Genomic DNA, 25,303 nt, shown 5'->3' on the forward strand with positions numbered 1-25,303 from the left:
CTTAATTTTTGAATTTTATTTATTTTTTTATACAGCAGGTTCTTATTAGTCATCAATTTTATACACATCAGTGTATACATGTCAATCCCAATTGCCCGATTCATCACACCACCACCCTCATCCCCCCACGGCTTTCCCCCCTTGGTGTCCATACATTTGTTGTCTACATTTGTGTCTCAATTTCTGCCCTGCAAACCGGTTCATCTGTACCATTTTTCTAGGTTCCACATATATGCGCTAATATACGATATTTGTTTTTCTCTTTCTGACTTACTTCACTCTGTATGACAGTCTCTAGATCAATCCACGTCTCTACAAATGACCCAATTTTGTTCCTTTTTATGGCTGAGTAATACTCCACTGTATATATGTACCACGTCTTCTTTATCCATCCGTCTGTCGATGGGCATTTAGGTTGCTTCCATGACCTGGCTATTGTAAATAGTGCTGCAATGAACATTGTGGTACATGACTCTTTTTGAATTATGGTTTTCTCTGGGTATATGCCCAGTAGTGGGATTGCTGGATCATATGGTAATTCTATTTTTAGTTTTTTAAGGAACCTCCATACTGTTCTCCATAGTGGCTGTATCAATTTACATTCCCACCAACAGTGCAAGAGGGTTCCCTTTTCTCCACACCCTCTCCAGCATTTGTTGTTTGTAGATTTTCTGATGATGCCCATTCTAACTGGTGTGAGGTGATACCTCATTGTAGTTTTGATTTGCATTTCTCTAATGATTAGTGATGTTGAGCATCCTTTCATGTGCTTGTTGTCAATCTGTATATCTTTGGAGAAATGTCTATTTAGGTCTTCTGCCCATTTTTGGATTGGGTTGTTTGTTTTTTTAATATTGAGCTGCATGAGCTATTTATATATTTTGGAGATTAATCCTTTGTCAGTTGCTTCATTGGCAAATATTTTCTCCCATTCTGAGGGTTGTCTTTTCTCCTTGTTTATGGTTTCCTTTGCTGTGCAAAAGCTTTGAAGTTTCATTAAGTCCCATTTGTTTATTTTTGATTTTATTTCCATTACTATAGGAGGTGGATCAAAAAAGATCTTGCTGTGATTTATGTCAAAGAGTGTTCTTCCTATGTTTTCCTCTAAGAATTTTATAGTGTTCAGTCTTACATTTAGGTCTTGAATCCATTTTGAGTTTATTTTTGTGTATGGTGTTAGGGACTGTTCTAATTTCATTCTTTTACATGTAGCTGTCCAGTTTTCCCAGCACCACTTATTGAAGAGATTGTCTTTTCTCCACTGTATATCCTTGCCTCCTTTGTCATAGATTAGTTGACCATAGGTGCGTGGGTTTATCTCTGGGCTTTCTATCTTGTTCCATTAATCTATGTTTCTGTTTTTGTGCCAGTACCATATTGTCTTGAACTGTAGCTTTGTAGTATAGTCTGAAGTCAGGGAGTCTGATTCCTCCAGCTTCGTTTTTCTCCCTCAAGACTGCTTTGGCTATTTGGGGTCTTTTGTGTCTCCATACAAATTTTAAGATTTTTTGTTCTAGTGCTGTAAAAATGCCATTGGTAATTTGATAGGGATTGCATTGAATCTGTAGATTGCTTTGGGTAGTATAGTCATTTCCACAATATTGATTCTTCCAATCCAAGAACATGGTATATCTCTCCATCTGTTGGTATCATCTTTAATTTCTTTCATCAGTATCTTATAGTTTTCTGCTTACAGGTCTTTTGTCTCCCTGGGTAGGTTTATTCCTAGGTATTTTATTCTTTTTGTTGCGATGGTAAATGTGTTTCCTTATTTTCTCTTTCAGATTTTTCATCATTAGTGTATAGGAATGCAAGAGATTTCTGTGCATTAATTTTGTATCCTGCAACTTTACCAAATTCATTGATTAGTTCTAGTAGTTTTCTGTTGGCATCTTTAGGATTCTCTATGTATAGTATCATGTCATCTGCAAACAATGACAGTTTTACTTCTTCTTTTCCGATTTGGATTCCTTTTATTTCTTTTTCTTCTCTGATTGCTGTGGCTAGGACTTCCAAAAGTATGTTGAATAATAGTGGTGAGAGTGGACATCCTTGTCTTGTTCCTGATCTTAGAGGAAATGGTTTCAGTTTTTCACCATTGAGAATGATGTTTGCTGTGGGTTGGTCGTATATGGCCTTTATTATGTTGAGGTAGGTTCCCTCTATGCCCACTTTTTGTAGGGCTTTTATCATAAATGGGTGTTGAATTTTGTCAAAAGCTTTTTCTGCATCTATTGAGATGATCATATGGTTTTTATTCTTCAATATGTTAATATGGTTTATCACATTGATTGATTTACGTATATTGAAGAATCTTTGCATCCCTGGGACAAATACCACTTGATCATGGTGTATGACCCTTTTAATGTGCTGTTGGATTCTGTTTGCTAGTATTTTGTTGAGGATTTTTGCATCTATATTCATCAGTGATATTGGTCTGTCATTTTCTTTTTTTGTAGTATCTTTGTGTGGTTTTGGTATCAGGGTGATGGTGGCCTCATAGAATGTGTTTGGGAGTGTTCCTTCCTCTGCAATTTTTTGGAAGAGTTTGAGAAGGACAGGTGTTAGCTCTTCTCTAAATGTTTGATGGAATTCACCTGTGAATCCATCTGGTCCTGGACTTTTGTTTGTTGGAAGATTTTTAATCACATTTTCAATTTCATTACTAGTGATTGGTCTGCTCATATTTTCTATTTCTTCCTGGTTCAGTCTCGGAAAGTTATGCTTTTCTAAGAATTTGTCCATTTTTTCCAGGTTGTCCATTTTATTGGCATAGAGTTGCTTGTAGTAGTCTCTTAGGATGCTTTGTATTCCTGCGGTGTCTGTTGTAATGTCTCCTTTTTCATTTCTAGTTTTATGGATTTGAGTCCTCTCCCTGTTTTTCTTGATGAGTCTGGCTAATGGTTTATCAATTTTGTTTATCTTCTCAAAGAACCAGCTTTTAGTTTTATTGATCTTTGCTACTGTTTTCTTTGTTTCTATTTCATTTATTTCTGCTCTGATCTTTATGATTTCTTTCCTTCTGCTAACTTTCGGTTTTGTTTGTTCTTCTTTCTCTAGTTCCTTTAGGTGTAAGGTTAGATTGTTTACTTGAGATTTTTCTTGTTTCTTGAGGTAGGCTTGTAGAGCTATAACCTTCCCTCTTAGAACTGCTTTTGTTGCAGCCCATAGGTTTTGGATCGTCGTGATTTCATTGTCATTTGTCTCTAGGTATTTTTTGATTTCCTCTTTGATTTCTTCAGTGATCTCTTGGTTATTTAGTAACGTATTATTTAGCCTCCATGTGTTTGTGTTTTTTCTTTTTTTTTCCCCTGTAAATCATTTCTAATTTCATAGCATTGTGGTCAGAAAAGATGCTTGATATAATTTCAATTTTCTTAAATTTACTGTGGCTTGATTTGTGACCCAAGATGTGATCTATCCTGGAAAATGTTCTGTGCGCACTTGACAAGAAAGTGTAATCTGCTGTTTTTGGATGGAATGTCCTATAAATATCAATTAAATCTATCTGGTCTATTGTGTCATTTAGAGCTTCTGTTTCCTTATTTATTTTCATTATGGATGATCTGTCCATTGGTGTAAGTGAGGTGTTAAAGTCCTCCAGTATTATTGTGTTACTGTCGATTTCCTCTTTTATAGCTGTTAGCAGTTGCCTTATGTATTGAAGTGCTCCTATGTTGGGTGCATATATATTTATAATTGTTATATTTTCCTCTTGGATTGGTCCCTTGATCATTATGTAGTGTCCTTCCTTGTCTCTTGTAACATTCTTTATTTTAAAGTCTATTTTATCTGATATGAGTATTGCTACTCCAGCTTTCTTCTGATTTCCATTTGCATGGAATATCTTTTTCCATCCCTTCACTTTCAGTCTGTATGTGTCCCTAGGTCTGAAGTAGACAGCATATAGATGGGTCTTGTTTTTATATCCATTCAGCAAGCCTGTGTCTTTGGTTGGAATATTTAATCCATGCACGTTTAAGGTAATTATCGATATGTATGTTCCTATGACCATTTTCTTAATTGTTTTGGGTTTGTTTTTGTAGGTTCTTTTCTGCTCTTGTGTTTCCCACTTAGAGAAGTTCCTTTAGCATTTGTTTTAGAGCTGGATTGGTGGTGCTGAATTCTCTCAGCTTTTGCTTGTCTGTAAAGCTTTTGATTTCTCCATCAAATCTTAATGAGATTCTTGCTGGGTAGAGTAATCTTGGCTGTAGGTTCTTCCCTTTCATCACTTTAAGTATATCATGCCACTATCTTCTGGCTTGTAGAGTTTCTGCTGAGAAATCAGCTGTTAACCTTATGGGAGTTCCCTTGTATGTTATTTGTCATTTTTCCCTTGCTGCTTTCAATAATTTTTCTTTGTCTTTAATTTTTGCCAGTTTGATTACTATGTGTCTTGGCATGTTTCTCCTTGGGTTTATCCTGTGTGGGACTCTCTGTGCTTCCTGGACTTGGGTGGCTATTTCCTTTCCCATGTTAGGGAAATTTTCGAGTATAATCTCTTCAAATATTTTCTCGGGTCCTTTCTCTCTCTCTTCTCCTTCTGGGACCCCTATAATGCAAATGTTGCTGTGTGTAATGTTGTCCCAGAGGTCTCTTAGGCTGTCTTCATTTCTTTCCATTCTTTTTTCTTTATTCTGTTACGCAGCAGTGAATTCCACCATTCTGTCTTCCAGGTCACTTATCCGTTCTTCTGCCTCCGTTATTCTGCTATTGATTCCTTCTAATGTAGTTTTCATTTCAGTTATTGTATTGTTCATCTCTGTTTGTTTGTTCTTTAATTCTTCTAGGTCTTTGTTAAACATTTCCTGCATCTTCTCAATCTTTGCCTCCATTCTTTTTCTGAGGTCCTGGGTCATCTTCACTATCATTATTCTGAATTCTTTTTCTGGAAGATTGCCTATCTCCACTTCTTTAGTTGTTTTTTTGGGTTTTATCTTGTTCCTTCATCTGGTACATAGCCTTCTGCTTTTTCCTGTCTGTCCTCTTGTCTGTCTTTCTGTGAATGTGGTTTTTGTTCCACAGGCTGCAGGATTGTAGTTCTTCTTGCTTCTGCTGTCTGCCCTCTGGTGGATGAGGCTGTCTAAGAGGCTTGTGCAAGCTTTCTGATGGGAGGGACTGGTGGTGGGTAGAGCTGACTGTTGCTCTGGTGGGCAGAGCTCAGTAAAACTTTAATCTGCTTGTCTGCTGATGGGTGGGGCTGGGTTCCCTCCCTGTTGGTTGTTTGGCCTGAGGCAACCCAACACTGGAGCCTACCTGGGCTCTTAGGTGGGGCTAATGGCAGACTCTGGGAGGGCTCATGCCAAGGAGTACTTCCCAGTACTTCTGCTGCCAGTGTCCTTGTCCCCACAGTGAGCCACAGCCACCACCCACCTCTGCAGGAGACCCTCCAACACTAGCAGGTAGGTCTGGTTCAGTCTCCTCGGGGGTCACTGCTCCTTCCCCTGTGTCCCGATGTGCACACTACTTTGTGTGTTCCCTCCAAGAGTGGAGTCTCTGTTTCCCCCAGTCGTGCCGAAGTCCTGTAATCAAATCCTGCTAGCCTTCAAAGTCTGATTCTCTAGGAATTCCTCCTCCCGTTGCCAGACCCCCACGTTGGGAAGCCTGACGTGGGGCTCAGAACCTTCACTCCAGTGGGTGGACTTCTGTGGTATAAGTGTTCTCCAGTCTGTGAGTCACCCACCCAGCAGTTATGGGATTTGATTTTACTGTGATTGCGCTCCTCCTACCGTCTCATTGTGGTTCTCCTTTGTCTTTGGATGTGGGGTATCTTTTTTGGTGAGTTCCAGTGTCTTCCTGTGGATAACTGTCCAGCAGCTAGTTGTGATTCTGGTGTTCTCAGAAGAGGGAGTGAGAGCACATCCTTCTACTCCGCCATCTTGGTTCTTGTCTCAGAAGATCTCTCAGACAATCAATGAGATTGATTTCAAGTCTGTCTCCTGTTACATGGATGTTAGAGCTAATATAATTCTGTGGTCAGAACATCAAAAGAATAGACTCCTTTTCCACCTTTTACAGGCTATCCACGTTCCTTGACTTGTGGCCTCTTCCTCTTTCAAAGACAGCAATGATGGGTTGAGTCCTTATATCACAAAGACAATGACCTTCTCCTGTAGTCACACCTCCCTCTAACTCCTCATAGCAATTTTATTTGTAAAAAACCAAAGCTGGAAACAACCCAAATGTCCTTCAGCTGGTGATGGGTAAACAAACCCTGATATATTTATACTATGGAATACTACTCAGCAATAAAAAGACCAAACTATTGATATGTGCAACAATTTGGGTGGACTTAAGGGTATTATGCTTAGTGAAAAAAGCCCATCTCAAAAGGTTAAATGCTGTGTGATTCCATTTTATATAGCATTCTCCAGTTGACAAAATCATATAGATGGAGAATAGAGCAGTGGTTGCTAGGGACAGGAATGAGGGTGGTGGAATGGGTGTGACTTCATAGGGGTTGTATGAGGGAGTTTCTTTGTGGTGATAGTATAGTTCTGTATCCTGACTGTGGCCGTAGTTACACAAACCTACACATGGATCAAATTGTGTAGAGCTACACACACACACACACACCCCGACAAAGGAGTGAAGGGATGAAAGGGATGAAAAAGTGATGAAAAGGGATGAAAACTGAATCAGGTCTGTAGCTTAGTTAACAGTATTGTACCAATGTCAATATCCTAGTCATATAAAATGTCACCATTGGGGAAAAGCTGTGTGAACAGTTCAAAGAATCCTATATAGTTTTGCAATTCCTTGTGAGTCTATAATCATTCCAGAAATATATATTTTCCTCTCATGCTTCATGCATTAATTGTTTGTGACATTTAACCATGAGTTTGAGGAATGAACTGAAAGGGCAAGAGGATAAAGCACAGAGAGGCTCTTCATGTCTTTTTGTTCTACATCACTGTTTTTAAGAGAATCAGAAGACAAAAGTACCTGGTCCTTTGCCAACTAGTAATGAGGACTGTCTTGTTAAAACAGAAGTGCCTTTGCAAAAGGGCTGTTGGGCTACATCCTACCATTTCTTTCCTCAGAAACCTTCACAGCTCTCTTTTATTTACAAAATTAAGCCACACTCTCCATTCTGACATTGAAGACCTCCTACGACATGACCCCAGCTTAACTTTTTGGCTCTATCTTACTTTATTCCGTAATGAGCGCCCATTGCTTCAATCTGTTCTCTGCACCACAGCCTGCCTGCCTTTAAAACTCAAATGTGGCTTCCCACGGCACTTAGCCTAAAGACTCAAACTCTTGACCTGGCTGTCAAGACTTGTTGAGTCTAGCACTTGCCTTCTTCCCCAGCCCATCTTGCACCACTCTTTTCTTCACTCTCCTTGCCCAGTCACAAGCCTGTGCTCACAACCTCATCCTTGCCATGGTCCTTCCCACCACAGAGCCTTGAGCACGCTGTCTTCTTTGCTTGGACCTCTTTCCTTCTCAACTAATCTTCTACTTCTCTTATAGATCTCAGCTCTACCACTAGTCTTTTAGGAAAATCTTCCCCAACTTTCCAGTTTAGGTCATGTTGTTTTGACAAATGTTCTCGTAGAACTGTGTTGCTTTCTTTTAGAACACTTATCTCTGACTATAATGATACAGCCATTCATTTGGTTATTTGGCTGCCTTTCCCATTTGCCTGGAAGCTCCAAAGAATACAGAAAGTATCTTTTTTTGCTATTTGCTCACTGTTCACTACCTAATACACTGACTTGAACAGAGAAGTATTCAGTACTTATTTTTGAAGTGACTGGATGAATCAAACTGGAATAATTGTTCTCCAATCATATTCCTCAGGTTTTCTGCCCCTAGGCTTTTGCCATGATTTTCTTTCCAGGTTCAAAGCTATACCTAAATTTTATCCAATCTGATAGACTCCTCTGAATGGGTACTTTCCTGCCTCTGCAAATAAACATCATCTCTGGCTCCTTTGAAAACTATAGCGCTTTGGCATCGGTTCTCTTGCCGTACATGATGTTACTATCAATAGACTGTGCCTCTTGTCCCCTTTATAGGTTCAGAAGCTCCTGGAGGGTAAGGTTGATTCATTTCCTTCATTCTTTTTTTTTTTTTAACTCTGTAGAAGCTTTATCATTCTTTTTTTTTTCTGTTAATGTTTTTATTTTTAAATTTTATTTTATTTAAAAAATTTTTTATTTTATATTGGAGTATAGTTGATTAACAATGTTGTGTTAGTTTCAAGTGTACAGCAAAGGTTGATTCATTTCTATTTACATCACTTGCAATAACTAGTACATTTCTTAGATGCATAATTAATGTATTTTCCTTATTGACTAATATATGAATAAAAGCTAAAAACTTAGCACGTATTGTGTGCTCAATTAATATTTATAGAAACAAGGGAAAATCATTATAGGTCCTTGTTAGTTCCACTAATTTGCAATGAGTAAACAGAATTGAATTACAAAACAGCAGTACAGACATGGTTCCCAGAGCAAATGCCTTCTATTCTGACCATTTATTATTATTTAATGTTTATTTTTGTAGGTAGCAAAATGGTTCTAGAATTGTTTGATTCAACTTGCTTTTTTACTTCCCCCTATCCCTTGCTCAGTAAGTTATAATGAAGACAAAATGATATTTCAGTAGAATTATTTTTTGTCTTTCTACAGAATTAAAATAAATTTTGCATAGAACGTAGCATTAAATGCGGTGTCAAACAGCTAGTTTGAGAGAAGTGGCAGGATGGATTAATGGTGGTGCATAACATGGGTTGAACAAAACACCTGAGGACAAGGGGAAAGTTGTTAAAACCTTGTCACTGTCTACAAAAAGAAATTGAAAAACTGAAAAAATTTTTTTATAAATCCCCATAGAACTTAAGCAACCAGTAATTGGTTGTGACTTTTCAATGCTTAACAAAAGAAAACAAAAGTCAAATGGATTTCCAAAGGGGTAAATTTCCTCTTCATGCTCCCCAGGAGGCCCATTTATAATTTTTGACTCTGCACTAACGGGCCCAGTTCTGCCATGAAGCCAGCATTCCTCTTTCTTCTCCCACATACCTGTATAGACATTCCAGGGGCCTCTGCATGTGGGTAGAGAACTGCTGGCAATTTCTGTGTCCCCAAATACTGGAAGTCAATGCAATTTAATTAACCTCTTTAAACATTTTTGAGTGCCTATTATGTGCTGGGTTTCCTACCAGGTACTAGAGATTCAAAGGTGAACAAGAAATCCTCCTTGCTGTGAAAGAGCTTACAGCTTGGTGGAGTAGGTGGAAATATTCAAACACCATTCTTAGGTAAGACAGACTGTGAAGACAGAGCTATAAAACAAAGTGCCTGGGGGCACAGGAGAGAGAGAGCATGAGAGAGAGAGAGAGAGAGAGAAAGACAGAAAGAGAGATTTGTTGTCATTGTGGGGCTTGTGGAAGTGAATAGGAGCTAGGCTGAGTTTGGAGCACTGTGGTTGTTCTCCCAGCATCCATCCACCTCATCTCTCCCTTAATGGGTGACACATATGTGACTGGGTGAGATTGATCCTGCCCTGACTCCAGGAGTGAGTGCTGATTGGTGAGCCAGTGATTCTCAACTAGAGATGGTACCTGCTAGAGGGCATTTGGAAATCCATGAGGACACTTTTAGTTGTTACAAAGGCTGAAAGATGCTATGGGCATTTGATGGGTAGGGACCAGAAATCTTAAATGACCTATAAAGTAGGAAAATGACTCACATCATGAAAAATTGTCCTATCCAAAATGCCAGTAGTACTCCTACTGAGAAACATTTGTCTAAACAAATCAGAGAAATCTCATCCCGTATTGGTTCAGAGAGTCCAGGTCTAGGTCAATTAGCTCACACCATTCCCCTGCCATCAGTGTGGTCCAATCAAATAGAGCTCTGGACTTCTCTTCAGTGGTTGTAGGGAAGCATCCTTTCTGTCCCTTATTGGGTATGCAGGAGGAAGCATGTAGACTCTATCTAATTCTGATTTAGATAGATTCCCATTCAATCTCTATAATCTGAATTTATTCAAGTGGTTTGTTTGCTAGTTTGTTTCTTCATTTTTGTTATTGTTTCTAAGCAAATTATTGGAATGGCAGCAATGTTGTTGAGGTATCAAATCTAAGTAAAATCTGATACATGAACAATATTTTGTTTTCATCCTGGAGCCTTGGAATGACTATAAAATTCATAATATTGTCATAAAAAGAGAAATAAGGGTGAAGCAAAAATAGTCAAGATTATTATTTATGGTTTAATGAGGAATATAAGTGGTGTCTGGTAAAAATCGTGAAAATCTAAGTTAAATTTGCAATGGTGTGTGTGTGTGTGCGTGCGCGTGTACACATAATTACATAAAAGAAAAAGAGAGAGAGGGAGGGAGGAAGGGAGGATGCAGTGGCTATCGTCATACCTAACACATTGTAGAAATTTAAATCTTGTCCCTTTAGGAAAAATTCTGTCTCTTCAGCTTACAAAATCTACACATTAAAGAAAGCTAAAAGAAAAGATTATTAAGCACTTTGATTACTTAATCAAAGTCCATTAGCATATTCTAAAACATTATAAGTTGTGATTAAAGTAGATTTATTTTTATGCTTATTAATAATTCTTCTGCTGACATAAGATTAGTATTCTTAGCTACAAATTATTTTCCTACATTGTCAATGGTTCTTGTGGTATACTAAAAACAAAGAAGAGATGTACAATTACATGTGAATTAAGAAAAATTAAAGGAACACAGAAATAAAGTTCAAGTTAATTTTTATATAACCGATTTCCCTCTTGTTGCAAAACTTACAAACTAGTATTCAGAACTCCCAAGTGACTAAACTGAAAGTAAACTACATCTGGAAAATGAGGAAGATGAGAAGGGAAGGGAGCCTTGGTACCTGGATACTGGTCAGAGTCGTGTACTGGTAAGCCTTGACCACCAGATAGTTTGCTTCCAAGTCTATCAGTCCCAGGATCATATACTTCCACCATCTTCGTCGTAAAATTGCCAGGAGGTTTTCTTCTCCTGCGTTACAAAGTTAAGAAGAAATGGATTAAGCTCTGAACACGTTGAGAAACTGTATATTTAGAAGGATTCTAAAATATATATTACAGTACTATATTTTTTTCCATACCTTATCAAACGTTTAATTAAACAAATGAATCAATATGTCGAAGAATGACTCGCTTGTACTTAGTTTACTAGGTTTCATGGTAGATTTCAGCCCTTCAAATTAGTTCCTATCCCAGAACAAGACTGGGCAGGTTTTTAGTTCACTATGCAAAACATTTTCTCACAAACATTTGAACAAAAAATTTTGTCAAGTAAAAATAAAAGGAAAGGTGTTCAGAAAGGCTGTATAAACACATGAAATCCAAATCATCCTGAACTTCAGGATTGTGGTAAAATAGACAAAAATGGAAAGAGGGTAGTCAAATGGAGAAAAGCCTGTGCTCAGCCGCAGATCTGCAGTAAGGCTGCAGGGTGCCACCCTGAGGGCTCGCTCGCCTCTGAACCTTACACGCAGGTGGTGTGTGGGTGATGGGAAGAGAGAGGAAGTTGGGGGTCACTCATGGACGGGGAAGAGTGTCACAGGCCTTGGTCTTAATGCTGCTGACGACTGCAATCTTCACCATCTTGCCTCTTACGCTGGTAGCCTCAGAACAGACTTTGAACTGCTTAGTTCTTCATCCTTATTTTTACATATTTCAGGCCTGAAATGTACCTTTTCTCAAAGTGGGGGAACATGATTATTAATAATAACAGCTTTCTGGGGCCAGCCTGTAAGGTATCCTTAGAGGATGTGGAACATGCAGAAACCCTGAGTGAATGGTGACTCTTGATACCAAAGAAACAATCCAAACATTTGGCCCAAAGTATGCTTTCTCTTGCTTTTCCATGTGCTGATTCCCCTGCATGGACTATTCTTCCCCCAGCCTTCAAATGAAGGAGCAGCATAGACTCTACCACCAGGAAGCCTTCCTTGATCTCTCACTTTGATCTTCTCAGAATCGGTTGGGTTTCCGTGCTATGGGCTCCTTTAACACCCTTTCTTATTCCACAGATACAGTACTTATCCCCCTGTACTATAATGGCCAGTTTTCTTGACTCTGTTACTCATTAGATTATTAACAATTTGAAGAGAGTGGCACTGTCTCAGTCATCACTTTATCTCTAGGGCCCAACAGTGCATGGTGAGTAGTCAATAAGTAATACAGAATCTATGAGCACATTTTGTGTTTAATAACCTCAGCAATGTTAAATAACATTGAAATTGAAATAGTTAAAATATATCTACTACAAACATTCATGCGCCAGACAATGAAAATTGTTTTCTAGTTAGAACATCTGATATAAATTCATTTGGTGACCGTTTTACACATAATACTCTATACATAGGATGTAAAAGGTCAATGGCATATTGAACCGCAAAGCTGAAATTCTAAGGTCACAAGTCATTGTCCCGGTTAATTTACATGATGAACAGAGAATTGCTAAACTCGGAGCACACCAGCCACATTTCAATATGTGACATTGAAAATCTGGGTCATGGCGCTGTTTGTTCCGCCAATCAATACATATTCAAAGTTACACAGATTCAAAGGAATGATTTGTTGTCTTGCTGTTCTGCTGAAGAAGTTTGCAAGCAAAACACTCTAAACAAATGCTCCCATATTGTTTCACTTGAGCACCTGAAAACGTACAACACACTTGCTTAGCAAAATTATCCAGGAAGGCAAGAAAGCTCTTTTTTTTTGGCTGAGCAAAAAATGCAACCTTTAAAAGGACTGCTTAGGGATTTATCTACATGACTCTCATTAACACTGATGTACAATAGGCCGTTAAAATTCTAGAATAGTGAAGATATATTCTTTAGAGCCCTTGTGCCAAAGTGCTTTCTAAACCTCACGAAACCGGGCCATCCATAAAAGGACCAGCACAACTGGTGGTAAGTTAACGTTTTGAAGCAAAAGAATTTTAAAAATATTAACGAAGAGGAGTAATAAAATCTATGGGTGGAAATTTTAGAATTATAATTTGGCATTTAAATTTGTTCTGTTATTATTCTTACTATCAACATGTTCAAATATAAATAAAAAGCATAGAGAATAATGTGGTAAGGTAATCTCCAACCTGATTTAATTAATGTTAAAATTTTGCCATGTTTGCTTCAGATTTTTTTCTGAGAGAGGAAATGTTACAGATGAAATTGAAGCCCCCTTTCTGCCACTGCCAGATTCCATTCCCTTCCCTCCTTCCTCAAGTCACCATCTTGATATTGTTATGTATCCTTCATGTTCATGTCTTTGTTATATGTTTTCTACGTATGTATGTATTTAAATGAAAGTTTATTGTATATACTGTACCTGTCATTCCTCTAGGGTTCTTTATACTTAACATTGTTCTGGAAATAGATCCCTATTTTTTTAATGTAGAGAATAAATGTAATATACTTTAAATGATATATAATCACATTTTATGAATATGCCACAATTTATCTCATCTCCCACTGACAGACATTTAAGTTGTTTCCAATTTTTCTTTAAAGAACATCCTTGTACATATGTATCTCTATAATTGGTTTCGAGTTTAATTTTGTTTTCATTCTCTTTTTAAAGAACTGTGGAGTATGCAAGTATTCACAAATGTGTAAAACATAATTAAAGAAAGTAACCCTAATTGAAAGTAACATAGCGTTCCAGCAACAATAACTATGGCAATGATTGAGAATAGAGAGGGAAATTATTGACAGTCTTGACCATGTGACTCATATCTCATTTTACTAAGCATCAACAGAATGACCAATCAATGTGTTTTTCCATTTTTGTAACAAATACTTATATGATACTATATACCAGGCAGTGTCTATGTGCTTTACAAATATTAATTTACTTAATCCTTATAATATCCCTGTATGGAAGGTATTTCTGTTAACCTTATTTACAGATGACAAAACTGGGGCCTGGAGGAGTTAAGTAACTTGCCCAAAAGTTCACACAGATGAGCCAGGATTTGAATTCATGACAATCTGGCATTAGGCTTCATACTCACTGGTACTGCACTACTTTTGCCTTATTGGTTTGTAATTACGGCACTGTCCTCAGGAGTCATTCATTTCTCATTAAAGGAGCTATCATGACCTGCTTGTCCCAACCCACCTGCAGGGTGCCCCCTCTGCCAGACTCCAGGGGGCGCCTGGCACATTGAAGCCGACGTGCACGGCGTCCCTTAGTGTTGCCGGTGCCCAGCCGCGCAGTCGTGCGTCCACTCCTGAATCAGCTTAGGGTTGAGCACATGTCCCATCACCCTCATTTCAGTATCAAAAGTTGATGTTGCCCTGCCTGATCTAAGTGCATGACAGAGTTTCCCTTGTGATATGTAAAATAAGGCTTTAAATCAAATTTATGGCTTAAAGTCTAATGATAAGAATTACTGTTATATGCTGTACTACTAGTTGAAGCCTCGGGCGTAATAACAATGGTCACACATGGGGTGGGGCGAGCGTGGCAGTGGTCAATGAATGTTGAATGAAGGAAGAGGAAACGCCTGTGCAAAGACTGAAACATGGTCCACATTCACGGCAGCGACTGGAAACCTGAAGAGCTTTGATTCATAGACAGGACTCTTTGTTCACCCCCAGTGGTGGTCTGAGTAGAGAATAAAAGGATTGCGGGACAGCACCAGAGGTGAATTCAGCAAAGGGAACAAGAAGCTGCATTATTCTCGGGACTGCATTTTCATTAAGGGCTCTCAAGGGTGGTGTGATCCTTCATGGTGTTTTTCTGCAAGGACAGAACTCAGCATGCATTTGCACAGAGGGTCTGCAGCAAGAATGAAGCCCCTGCACAGGGGGCGAGACCCTTGCTTGAATGGATGCCTCCTCGGCTCACAACTTGAAGCCATAATGCCATCTTCCTTTACCAGAACTCCAAGGGAAGAGGTTAAATATTCATCAGTGAATTTGAAAAAAGGAATGACTGAAGATGGAAGTTTTAATTACTCACCTTTAAAAGGTGAAATTTAGTATAAGGATGTAGAATTCAAAACAATTCTTTTGTCAGAAAAGTGAACAAAATGAATGTGTTAATAATAAGGAAGTGAAAATGTAAATGGTTCACAAAAAGAATTGCAATCAATTGCACTTCATAATGTGAATCTGAGGGTAAGGATGAAATATAAAAAGGACAAATAATGAAGATTACATTTTGTTTTGTATTGTTTCATTCATTGTCACTATTGGAGCCAGACAGTGAGATTAAGAAGAGCATAAAAGGCAGTCCTTTAATGTCTTGGCTTAGTGGCAACAGACCTGGGTTTGGCCACTGATGTACCTTAGTGGTACTGAGTAACTTGGCTAACGGCTCTGAACCTTGATCCCTCTACTGTAAAATGGGAACTGTAGCAACTATTTCATAGGGCACTGTAGATTAAAGGCAGTATGAATGTTGTAGTTAAGCTAATATCTAATGCCAGGTATGTGCACAAGACATGACAGCAAGTGGTGGGGTCCTGGAATCCTTGAATCCTGACCAGCCACCCACCACAGACTGGCTCAGTGCGAGTGATGGATCATGCATGGAGGAAGCCCAGGGAAATGAACTCTCTTAATTTCTCATTAGGGCTTTAGTTGCACATCCTCTGTCTCTAACTCTTGAGATTGTGGATGGATCACACTGCAGCCAGCATATGACATTTGTCCAGACAGGAGGCAGCCTGAGGGCCGTGTCCTTGACCTTGACACCTCTCCCCTGGGCCCGATCCTTGTCTTGATTCTCTGGATCTCACTACTTGATCTGGGAGGGGAAGCCATGTGAACACACCCCTTTGCCCTAAGGCTTGAACTAGAAACGGCTTCGTTCTCTGGGACTCTAGTCCTACTGGGCCTTTCCAGGGTAGGGGCTTTGAGGAGGTGTTTCCAAGGTTACCACATAGGCTGCATGTGACAGGCAAAATGTAAATGAGGAAACCACACAAAGGGTTCAAAGAAAGCCAAGAGGAGAAGAGACACGGCCTCGGTTCCCATTTTACACCCTTCACATCCCTCTCGCTCAAGTTCCCACTCACACTGCAAGATCCAGTTACCTGGATGAGAAGCTCCCATGTGAAGCTTTCCCAAAGTCTCTGCTTCCCCTTCAGCACTTATTTCTCTTTTTCACATATCCTGAACTATGCCTAGCATAGTGATTTAGACAGATAGTTACTCATGTAAATAAGATCCTGTTATCAAGGTAAGATAGCTGAATAACACTGTTAAAATCTACTCGGTCATCTGGCTGTTTTCCAGAGATGCCTAATAAGGGTTTGGAAAAATATCTAAAAGCAACTAAAAATGAATCATAATCACGTAAGTTTCTGGTAGCTGTGACTTTAAGAGAAAATCCACATATGTGTAAAAATGATTGTATATAGGATAGGTTTCTTAACAGTAAGTTTATTTTATTTTTTTCAAAGTTACTTTTTTGGCATTGATAAGTAAAACAAAATATTCTAGCCCTAATTACAAACTCAATCTATTACCTTTCTGACACAAAAACATATATACCTTATGATTCGAAAAATCTTTCAATGTATATTGCCTTTTTAAACATGAAATAGATCACTTAAACCTCAGAAACCTTTTTTTTCTGGATTTTTTAAGCTGTCATCTTTTATGAAGCTAAGAGACATGATTTTATATGACACGCTTATACTCTACACCTCTGAAATATGCAAAACCTGTGTTCTTTTTTTTTTTAAATTACTTTATTTTATTTATTTATTTTTGGCTGCATTGGGTCTTTGTTGCTGTGCACAGGTTTTCTCTAGTTGCAGCTAGTTGGGACTACTCTTTGTTGCGGTGCATGGGCGTCTCATTACGGTGGCTTCTCTTGTTGCGGAGGATGGGCTCCAGGCGCACGAGCTTCAGTAGTTGCAGCACACGGGCTCAGTAGTTGTGGCTCGCGGGCTCTAGAGCACAAGCTCAGTAGTTGTGGTGCACGGGATTAGTTGCTCCACGGCATGTGGGATCTTCCCAGACAAGGGCTCGAACCCGTGTTCCTTGCATTGGCAGGCGGATTCTTAACCACTGCGCCACCAGGGAAGCCCCAAAACCTGTGTTCTTGATGTATCTTAGGAGAGACACAATTGCTAACATTTTATTCTTCATATTAATAGAAAAATTGATAGTAAGTCTGCCTAGATTTTACCATAAAGGCAATTACAACAAATAGATAAACAAATAAAGAACTTTTCTGAAAGTTCAGGATGTCTAAAACCCCATATATGAAAACTGTGTACTGACTATTAAACTCTGTTGACCAAAATCTATGTGTTACAGGTTCCTTTGCCTCTTAATGAAAATAGTGCATGAGAGCCAAATAACTCCCCTAAACAAAGTCCATTCAGAATTTAAAAACTAGTTATACATTTAGAGCATCCATTTCATATTCTTGGAAAGAACACCCTATAAAGAATACACCCGCTTGCATGCTAAACACTGTCACTATTGATCACTGAAAATCTTAAAGATGTTATGTTGTTGCATGATCAAACACAAACCAATACTACTGTCCCATATTTCTAGCTGTGATAGACACATTTCTTTGTACTGATATATGTCATCCAACAACCAAAATTTAACTGATTAAAATGGAGCACATCTTCCTACTCCAAACTCCTGTCCAGTTTATGCTTTTCGTTGAGCAACCAGCCCTTGGGGCCCATTTTAACTTTGCTGGCTCTTTTGCAGTTATCTATATGTGCAGATTCTTGCTCTGAGAAGTCTCGCCAAGAGTTCTTCCCTTTTGATTTAGATAGTGAGTCGGTCAGGCTGGCCTTTCCTTTCCGGCTCCAGGAGACAGCCTTCTCAGGGAAGACAAGAATGGTGCCCTGCGGAGTTGTGGACGTGGCAGCCACGCCTTCCCTTTGGCAGGGCAACACAGGGAGGGCACTGGAGCCATTCAGCAGTGGGCTCGAACCCAGCCTCTTCCGGGCACTGGGTGTATGATATTGTCGCACAGCTTAGTCTCTCTAAACCTCAATTTTCCTCATCTATATATCGGAATTACTAGGTGGACCTGCCTCCCTGAGTGTTGGTCAGGATTAAATGAGATATTTATAAAATGCTTAACATGGTGCCTCGAGAGGAGCTCTTATCATTATCTTGACTTTTATCACAGCTGGTCTTTCCGCATGCCAAACTTCCGACATACTGTAGACGTGCAGTAAAGAATTTAACGTTGCCCCCAAAGAGGTCTGCAATTTGTCCTGGGGTAAGGTTATGATTCAGGGCTGAGGATGGCCATGTCAGAAAGACCAACAATGTGATTTGGGGTGAAGGCTTTGGGTCACGCCCAGAGACTAGAGAATCAATGAGGCTTACATAACGGAGCTTCAGTAAAAACCTGAACACAGAGGCTCTAGCGAGTTTCCCTGATTGGCAATATTTTGTCCGTATTGTCACACACTGGTGCTGGGAAAGTAACATGTCTTGTCTCCATTGGGAAAGGACAATGGAAGCCCTGGACTTGGTACTTCTTTAGGACTCTGCCGTATGGGCTTATTCCCTTGGTTGATTCTAATCTGTATCCTTTCCCTGTAATAACTCAAACCATGAATATAATAGCTTTCAGTGAGTTCTGTGAGGCTTAGTAAATTTCTGAAACTGATGGTGGTTTGGGGGATCCTCCCCCAACCCTGAACTTGCAATTGGCATCAGGAGAGAGGGTGGTCTTGTGTGGACCCTGAACTTTCCCATTTGGCCTAAACTCTCACAGTGTTATGAGGTAAGGGTAGTGTTGGGACTGTGCCCCTAAACCTTTGCACCTGGTTTTCCTCAAACACAACTAAATTTGTCCTTCTCTTGCTCAAGAACTCAAGTATGTGTTTGGTGCATTTCAGCAAAACCAGACCCTAGAATCCTTGAGGTCTGAATTCAAATTAAAACAAACAACTGGTGTCCTTTCCAGGTGATTTTAAACAACGTATGTGATTATTTGTGGTCTTGAAAGAATATAGAAACTTCGCACTTTAAACCTAAATTTTCCGGCTTCCCTGGTGGTGCAGTGGTTGAGAATCTGCCTGCCAATGCAGGGGACACGGGTTCGAGCCCTGGTCTGGGAAGATCCCACATGCCGCGGAGCAACTGGGCCCGTGAGCCACGATTACTGAGCCTGCGCGTCTGGAGCGTGTGCTCCGCAACAAAGGAGGCCGCGACAGTGAGAGGCCCGCGCACCGCGATGAAGAGTGGCCCCCGCTTGCCGCAACTAGAGAAAGCCCTCGCACAGAAACGAAGACCCAACACAGCCAAAAATAAATAAATTAATTAATTAATTTTTAAAAATCAGCTATACTTCAATTAAAAAAAAAAAACCTAAATTTTCCGTCATTATAGAGATATCACTTACCGTGGGAAATACTGTTCACTAGCTCAAAATGGTTAATGATAGGTTGGCTGTGTGTGGGGTGGATGCTTTGATTTGAAATTATTCAAAGCAGTCATAATGAAATGATGGACTCATATAAATCTCTACTTTCCTGTGGCGAGCCTGCTGAGAGGAAAATGTATTTGTCCTTTTTAATGACATGACTATTTTCCTTTTCTTCATCCCATTTTGTGAAAAGTGACCCTATTTGCCTTTTGAAGGCTTCCTGTAATTGGCTCTGATGCCCCCCGACGTTAGCAGATGAATCTGTCAGTTTTGTGAATTTTGTTTTGAACAAAGAGAGGTGTAGTAGCTAATGACACACGATGTAAGGGGAAGAGGCCAGAGCAGGCTTGCCTCCAGACTCCTGCCACCTGCTGAGCATATTAAAAAGACAACATGACAGAAGATGCCAGCCTGAACTCTTGAGGGCTGACCTTGAACTTTGACATGAGAGCATCTGTCATGGTGGACACATAGGTTAGACCCAAAATGGGAAATTAGCAAGAGGAGCGTCAATGGGCCAGAAGCCTGGCTAAGCAGAAAGCTGGCTGGCCTCCTCTCCCCTGTTCACGCTCCCATCTCCCACCCCAAATGTCAAGTACAGATCTACCAAGGCCACTTCTGTTACCTGACATTTATTTTTCATTGAACACCATTTGTCAGGACAAGGCCGGAGGCAACAAATATTTACCTTCTCATTTAACTGCCACCCTATACTCTAGGTTAAAGGCATCAGAGAGACCTCTGTTAAAGTACTGACTTTGCCACTTAACTGGCTGTGTAACCTTGGGAAAGTTTACTCCTTTACAAAAGGGGGCAAACACTACTTACTTGAAAATGTCGCTATACCAATTACATGAGAAAATGTATGTAACATCTCTGGCTTCCAGTAAATATTTGATAGCTTTGCTATTAACAGCCTTATGAAGAAACTATTTTTCAGATCATGAAATCAGGTTCTGAAGAATTTTAAGCAATCTGTCCAAGGTCTGTCCTGACTTTTTACTGCAAAGCATTCACTACTCTAAGAATGATGCTTTTTGTTTACACGGTACATTTAATAAAACAAATCAGAAATATTTTAATCTTTTTATCAAATCTTTCTGAAATTAAGTTCAGTAGAAACAAGGCAGCATTTTCTGAGCAATGCAATAATAGTATGCAATGTGTACTTCTAAAATACACAGAATACACACACATATATTCTAAAACATATTTCCATCTGAAAATATTGAAGAATATATTCATGGAGTTAAAAAGTTTCCACTTTACTAACCTAGTGGTAATGAGCACCATAGCACACAGATTATCATCTTAAAATATCATCTTAAAATTTTCCACCAAAAAAAAAATAATAATCTTGGAGAAATGGTTGACTGCAGTTCTGGATCAGGAAATGTAATACAAGTCAAACCTGGAACATTTTGTTATACAAAAGAGCAAGGAAACAATAAAAAAAACTACTTGGGTTGTGTCAGAAGGACTCAGAGGCCAACTTGAAGTGTCTTTTGTATAAAAATAACACTGAAATGGATTGAAATGCATCAGATATGTTTCAATCCATGAGCTCATAAAGAATCTAAAAGCAACAGCAATAGAAACAATCACAACCAAATTTTAAAAGCTAATTGGTCACTATTGGATATTAGTAAACCAACTCAATATTTGGAAAATTGGTAAAAATTCCCCCCTGGGATTCTCATATGAACTATACCACTAGGTAACTAAATTGTAGATGAGGGGAGATTGGTCTTTATGGTGATACTCTAGCTAATAAAGAAGAAATGAGAGAATTAGAATATCATCATTTTGTACCCTTTAATGAATATAGGCCTAGAAGGTCAAGCTACTAGCATTTCAAAGAAAGAGGCAACCAAGCATTATGTTTTATGTGCTTCCTGATGGATGAACAAAACACTACCTATGGAAAAAAAAAAAGAAAGACACCAAATCTGATCAAGTTTCAGGACTTGACTACACCAATTTAAGAAATACAGAGGTCACAAAAGTATGTATTGAATTACTCTAGAAAGATTCAATCAGCAAAAATCCAGATGGTGGGATATACTGTAGTCCAGCTACTCAGTTTGGCCCGTTGAATGGCAGTGACAGCAGCAACTGAGAATTTGTCAGAAATGCCGAATCTCAGGCCAACCCCAGACTACTGATTCCAAACCAGCATTTGATCAAGTGCCCAGGTTATTCCTATGCATTACAGTTTGAGAAGCAGTGATTGTATGGACCACCTGATAGATTTTTCAAAAAAGAAATTGCAATAAAAATGAAAGAAGGAAGAGAAATCTGTGGGTTAAAAGAACTTAAGAAAAATATCAACCACTTGCAATTTGCAGACCTTATTTGCATCCTGACTCAAACAACCTGTAAAAAATACACATCTATGAGACCACTGGAAATTTGAACACTGACAGGATATTTTGAATTACTGTTAATTTTAAATGTGATTATGGATTTATGGTTATGCTACTTTGAAGCTCTTATCTTTTAGAAATACACACTGCAATACTTAGAGATGAACTTATATAATAGCTGAGATTTAATTTAAAATAATACAAGATGGGGGAAGTGGTAAGGGTTAAGGATAAAATAAGCCTGACCATGAGTTGAAATTTGTTGAAGCTGATACATTGGCTTATAGGTGTTCATTATACTATTGTGTCTACTTTCCTATATGTTTGAAATGTTTCATAATAAGAAAGTTATAAAGAGAAGAGGTTCCATTGTGCAGAGAAAGTTTAGCTGGTGCAGTAGCATTGGCTGGAACATCTGATTATCAATGGTGTCTATGTGTCTGTAGCCCTTTAAAGCATGTTACTGGTGCAGTCACATTCCCCTTACAGTGTCCTTGAGTTGCAGGTGGTATTATCCTCTTTAGCAGCCAGAGAATGCAGAAGTTTGAATTCTATTTCTTCCATGTGCTCACTTCAGTCTTCGAGGTCAGGAAGAACACTTGGCAACTCTTCCAAGCAGAGGTCTTGACAAGCGCTTAATAGCTAAGAACTTCTCTTGTTCATTTCCCTGTGTTCTGTGGTTGTGGCAGTGCCTTGCCCTTGTACTAATGGCCAAGATGTTCCCTGCCCTTGCTGCTTCCTTTACAGACAAAGTCTTTCTATGTTTGAACCCCAAAAGCCCTCTTAGGGAATCTTTGGTTGGTGCAATGTAGCATCTGTACCAACTACTGAGGCTTCGTAAAGCTGCTGATGGACAAATCACGCCTCTCAGTGTTGGTGGCACTGTATTCATGTAGGTAGATATATAAAGGTAGAGCCAGCTGAGTGCAGCAATACCCGACCAATTGTAGGAGATGGCATGATATGAATCGTGACTAACAAGAACCAGGAAAGGAGAAGATGGGGAAAGATAATCTAATGTCCATCCCAAGCAAAGCCTCCTGTGTCGTGTGGCAAACATATTCGGAGCCACAGATATCGATCAGGTATGGCAGGTCACAGAGCAAGGGAGGTTCCAGAGTATGTCACCAGCCTTAGCCATAGACATAAGCCTAGAATAAGTCATTCAACAAGGCTAAAATATTTGGGAAGCAAGAAAACAATCACTGAGCCAGTGATTCAGTTTTTTATAAGATTATATAAATGTCTACTTCTTGATGAAATCAGATTTTTGCCATTTTTCCCCCAGCTTTGTCTAGTCTGGCTCTTAACCTTGAGTGCACAGTAGAATTACTTAGGGAGCTTTTAAAATTGCTAATTTTGGGGCTCTACCTCAGACATTCTCCTCACTCAGCAGGTCTGGGCTGGGGCCCAGGAATCTGCATTTTAAAAAGCTTCCCAGAGACTTCAGTGCTGCATGTCACTGATTCCATTACATTTTGGCAATCTTGATCTAAACTAATAAATAAATTGGCTTATTTTTCCGAGGCATTTATGCTCCAGGCCCAGCTACCTGCTTGGCTGGTGACTAGAACCAACTGACAGGGTCGCCCCTGTTATAGGAATAAATCTGATATCTGTTCTAAATCCATCAGAGCCCAGGGGAGTAGAGGGGCTACTTACAGACAAATGCAGCCTTGTCCCAAATCCTATCTTCTCAAAGAAACAGCCCCAATTTGACCCACATTGACTTTTCCTCTGAATTCTTACAGTCCTTATGCATAATTCTATTGTTTTTTGAACTTATATTTTTTCTCATATTTTTAAAATGTTGCAAGTGTGTATTTTTTTCTGTCCTGAAATAGTGGTAAACTTAGGAAAAGCAAAGTCTCTGTTTTATACTCTTTTTCTGTTACATACATTATTGTCTGCTAGACAAATATTTATTGATTTTCTTTTACAAACCAGTCCTGAAACATATGTAGAGAGAGTTATTCCATAGGACCTAAGACCTCTATTTTTATTATCTTCTACTACATTTACATATTATATTTTAGGGTGATTTTAACTTTCCCCAAATTTTATTCCTTTATTTATTGTGTGTCAACTCTGGCACTAGTGAGTCAGCTTGTGTGCACTGCCAATGTTGACAAAACTTAATAATCCAAGTTAAAATTCATAGACATGTATACCCCTGAGGAAAAGGTCAATTTTACCATATAATAATTTTTTTAAATCCACAACTAATACAAACCCTAATGACCCATACTAATTGTCTTGCTTGAAAAGTGTTTCTGCTCTTGGATCTGTGTCCATCCACTAAATGTAAATCTCCGAGAATTAAAAGGATAGTGTCTCTGAAGGGTGTCTCTCTATGAGACACAGCAGATGGCCTGTAAGATAACGACATGAGTACTATTGACTAACAGTCCACCAATACATTTCCAGAACTTGGGGTTAGTTACTGATGGGAAGTGAACTCTTAGGAAACAAAATTGATCAGAACGTGTCCCAGAAATCACGGGCTATGTAACAGCTTTTAATATGGTGTTCCATTTGCCTGTGGATTTCTTAGGACACAGAGAAATAGTAGGAGCTTAAAAGTGAACAAAAGAAAACTCTTCAGATTTCCAATTAGTAGTCAAGATCAGAGGTAAGGAGGCATAGGCTAAAATTAGTATTCCTAATGTCAACTTGGAAGACAATTCAAGTTATGCGCCCAAGTAGCCCCATCAACCGTTTTTGCTCTCTTCACTTGGATCTAATTCAAAGACCAAACTTGGCGTAATCATTGCCCACATCCACCAAATCCAGTTTATTTTTAGATCTGACTTCAACTGAAGCAGAGAGCTCCTTTATAAAGGTTAAGGATGAAATCTGAAGGGTGCCTGAAGGTTGTGGATATTCACCTGACTGAGAAATGAAGATGCTATCACAGCTAACCTCTTAGGAGGTAACTTGACCTTGAACAGGCATAGTGTCAAAGGATATTTAGAATGTTTCTTCCCACTGGTCTTCTGGGGGCACCATGCCAGTAAGCACGCTTCCTCCATTCTCTCTGCTTAACCATTTTCCTGAGAGGCCCCTGTCACTCTCATTTCTTCCTTGATAAGAGAAACTTAGACTCACCAATAGTCTGATAAAATTGAACACAAATCCCAAGACTAGCATTCTACTTCAGAATAAAAATTGGGCCATCTGTCCAGTCTGTGGGCCTGCTGCCATCCATACCCTGCCATCTGTCCTACAAGGTCCAGCCAGGGCAGGGAAAGCTAGGCTTTTCTCTTGTTGTCTCAGTGCTGCCCCAAGCATGAAGCTGGCCTTAGCAACTAAGCAGATAAATAAATAATGCTTCAAGAAAGCAAGAGAAAGAGAAATTTCCAGGAGAGGAAATTATTGAATTGACCTTGCAGTATCCTACAGGAGTTTAAATTAAGGCACATCGTGATGGCACTGTTGTATTTTTGAACCTGAGGTCGGGAGAGGAAAAAGCAGAAGGGCACAGTTTCAGCAAGGAATAATTCAATTGCTGAGTTAGGATGAGATGATTTTTTTTTCAGTGATTGTTATTTTTTTCTC

General features: G+C 39.2%; 1 protein-coding gene across 3 annotated transcripts in view; it reads right to left on the minus strand.

Moving 5' to 3' along the window:
* Positions 1–25,303, minus strand: part of SLC35F1 (solute carrier family 35 member F1) — a 410,805-nt gene that overhangs the window by 79,571 nt on the left and 305,931 nt on the right. For all 3 annotated transcript variants that reach the window (XM_082406220.1, XM_082406221.1, XM_082406219.1), the window contains exon 3: positions 10,868–10,995. In XM_082406220.1, the coding sequence (XP_082262346.1) occupies positions 10,868–10,995 (128 nt within the window). The remainder of the gene's footprint in view (positions 1–10,867; positions 10,996–25,303) is intronic.

The sequence above is a fragment of the Balaenoptera borealis genome (assembly GCF_965194805.1).
Source record: "Balaenoptera borealis genome assembly, chromosome: 9".
Taxonomy (NCBI): Eukaryota; Metazoa; Chordata; class Mammalia; order Artiodactyla; family Balaenopteridae; genus Balaenoptera; species Balaenoptera borealis.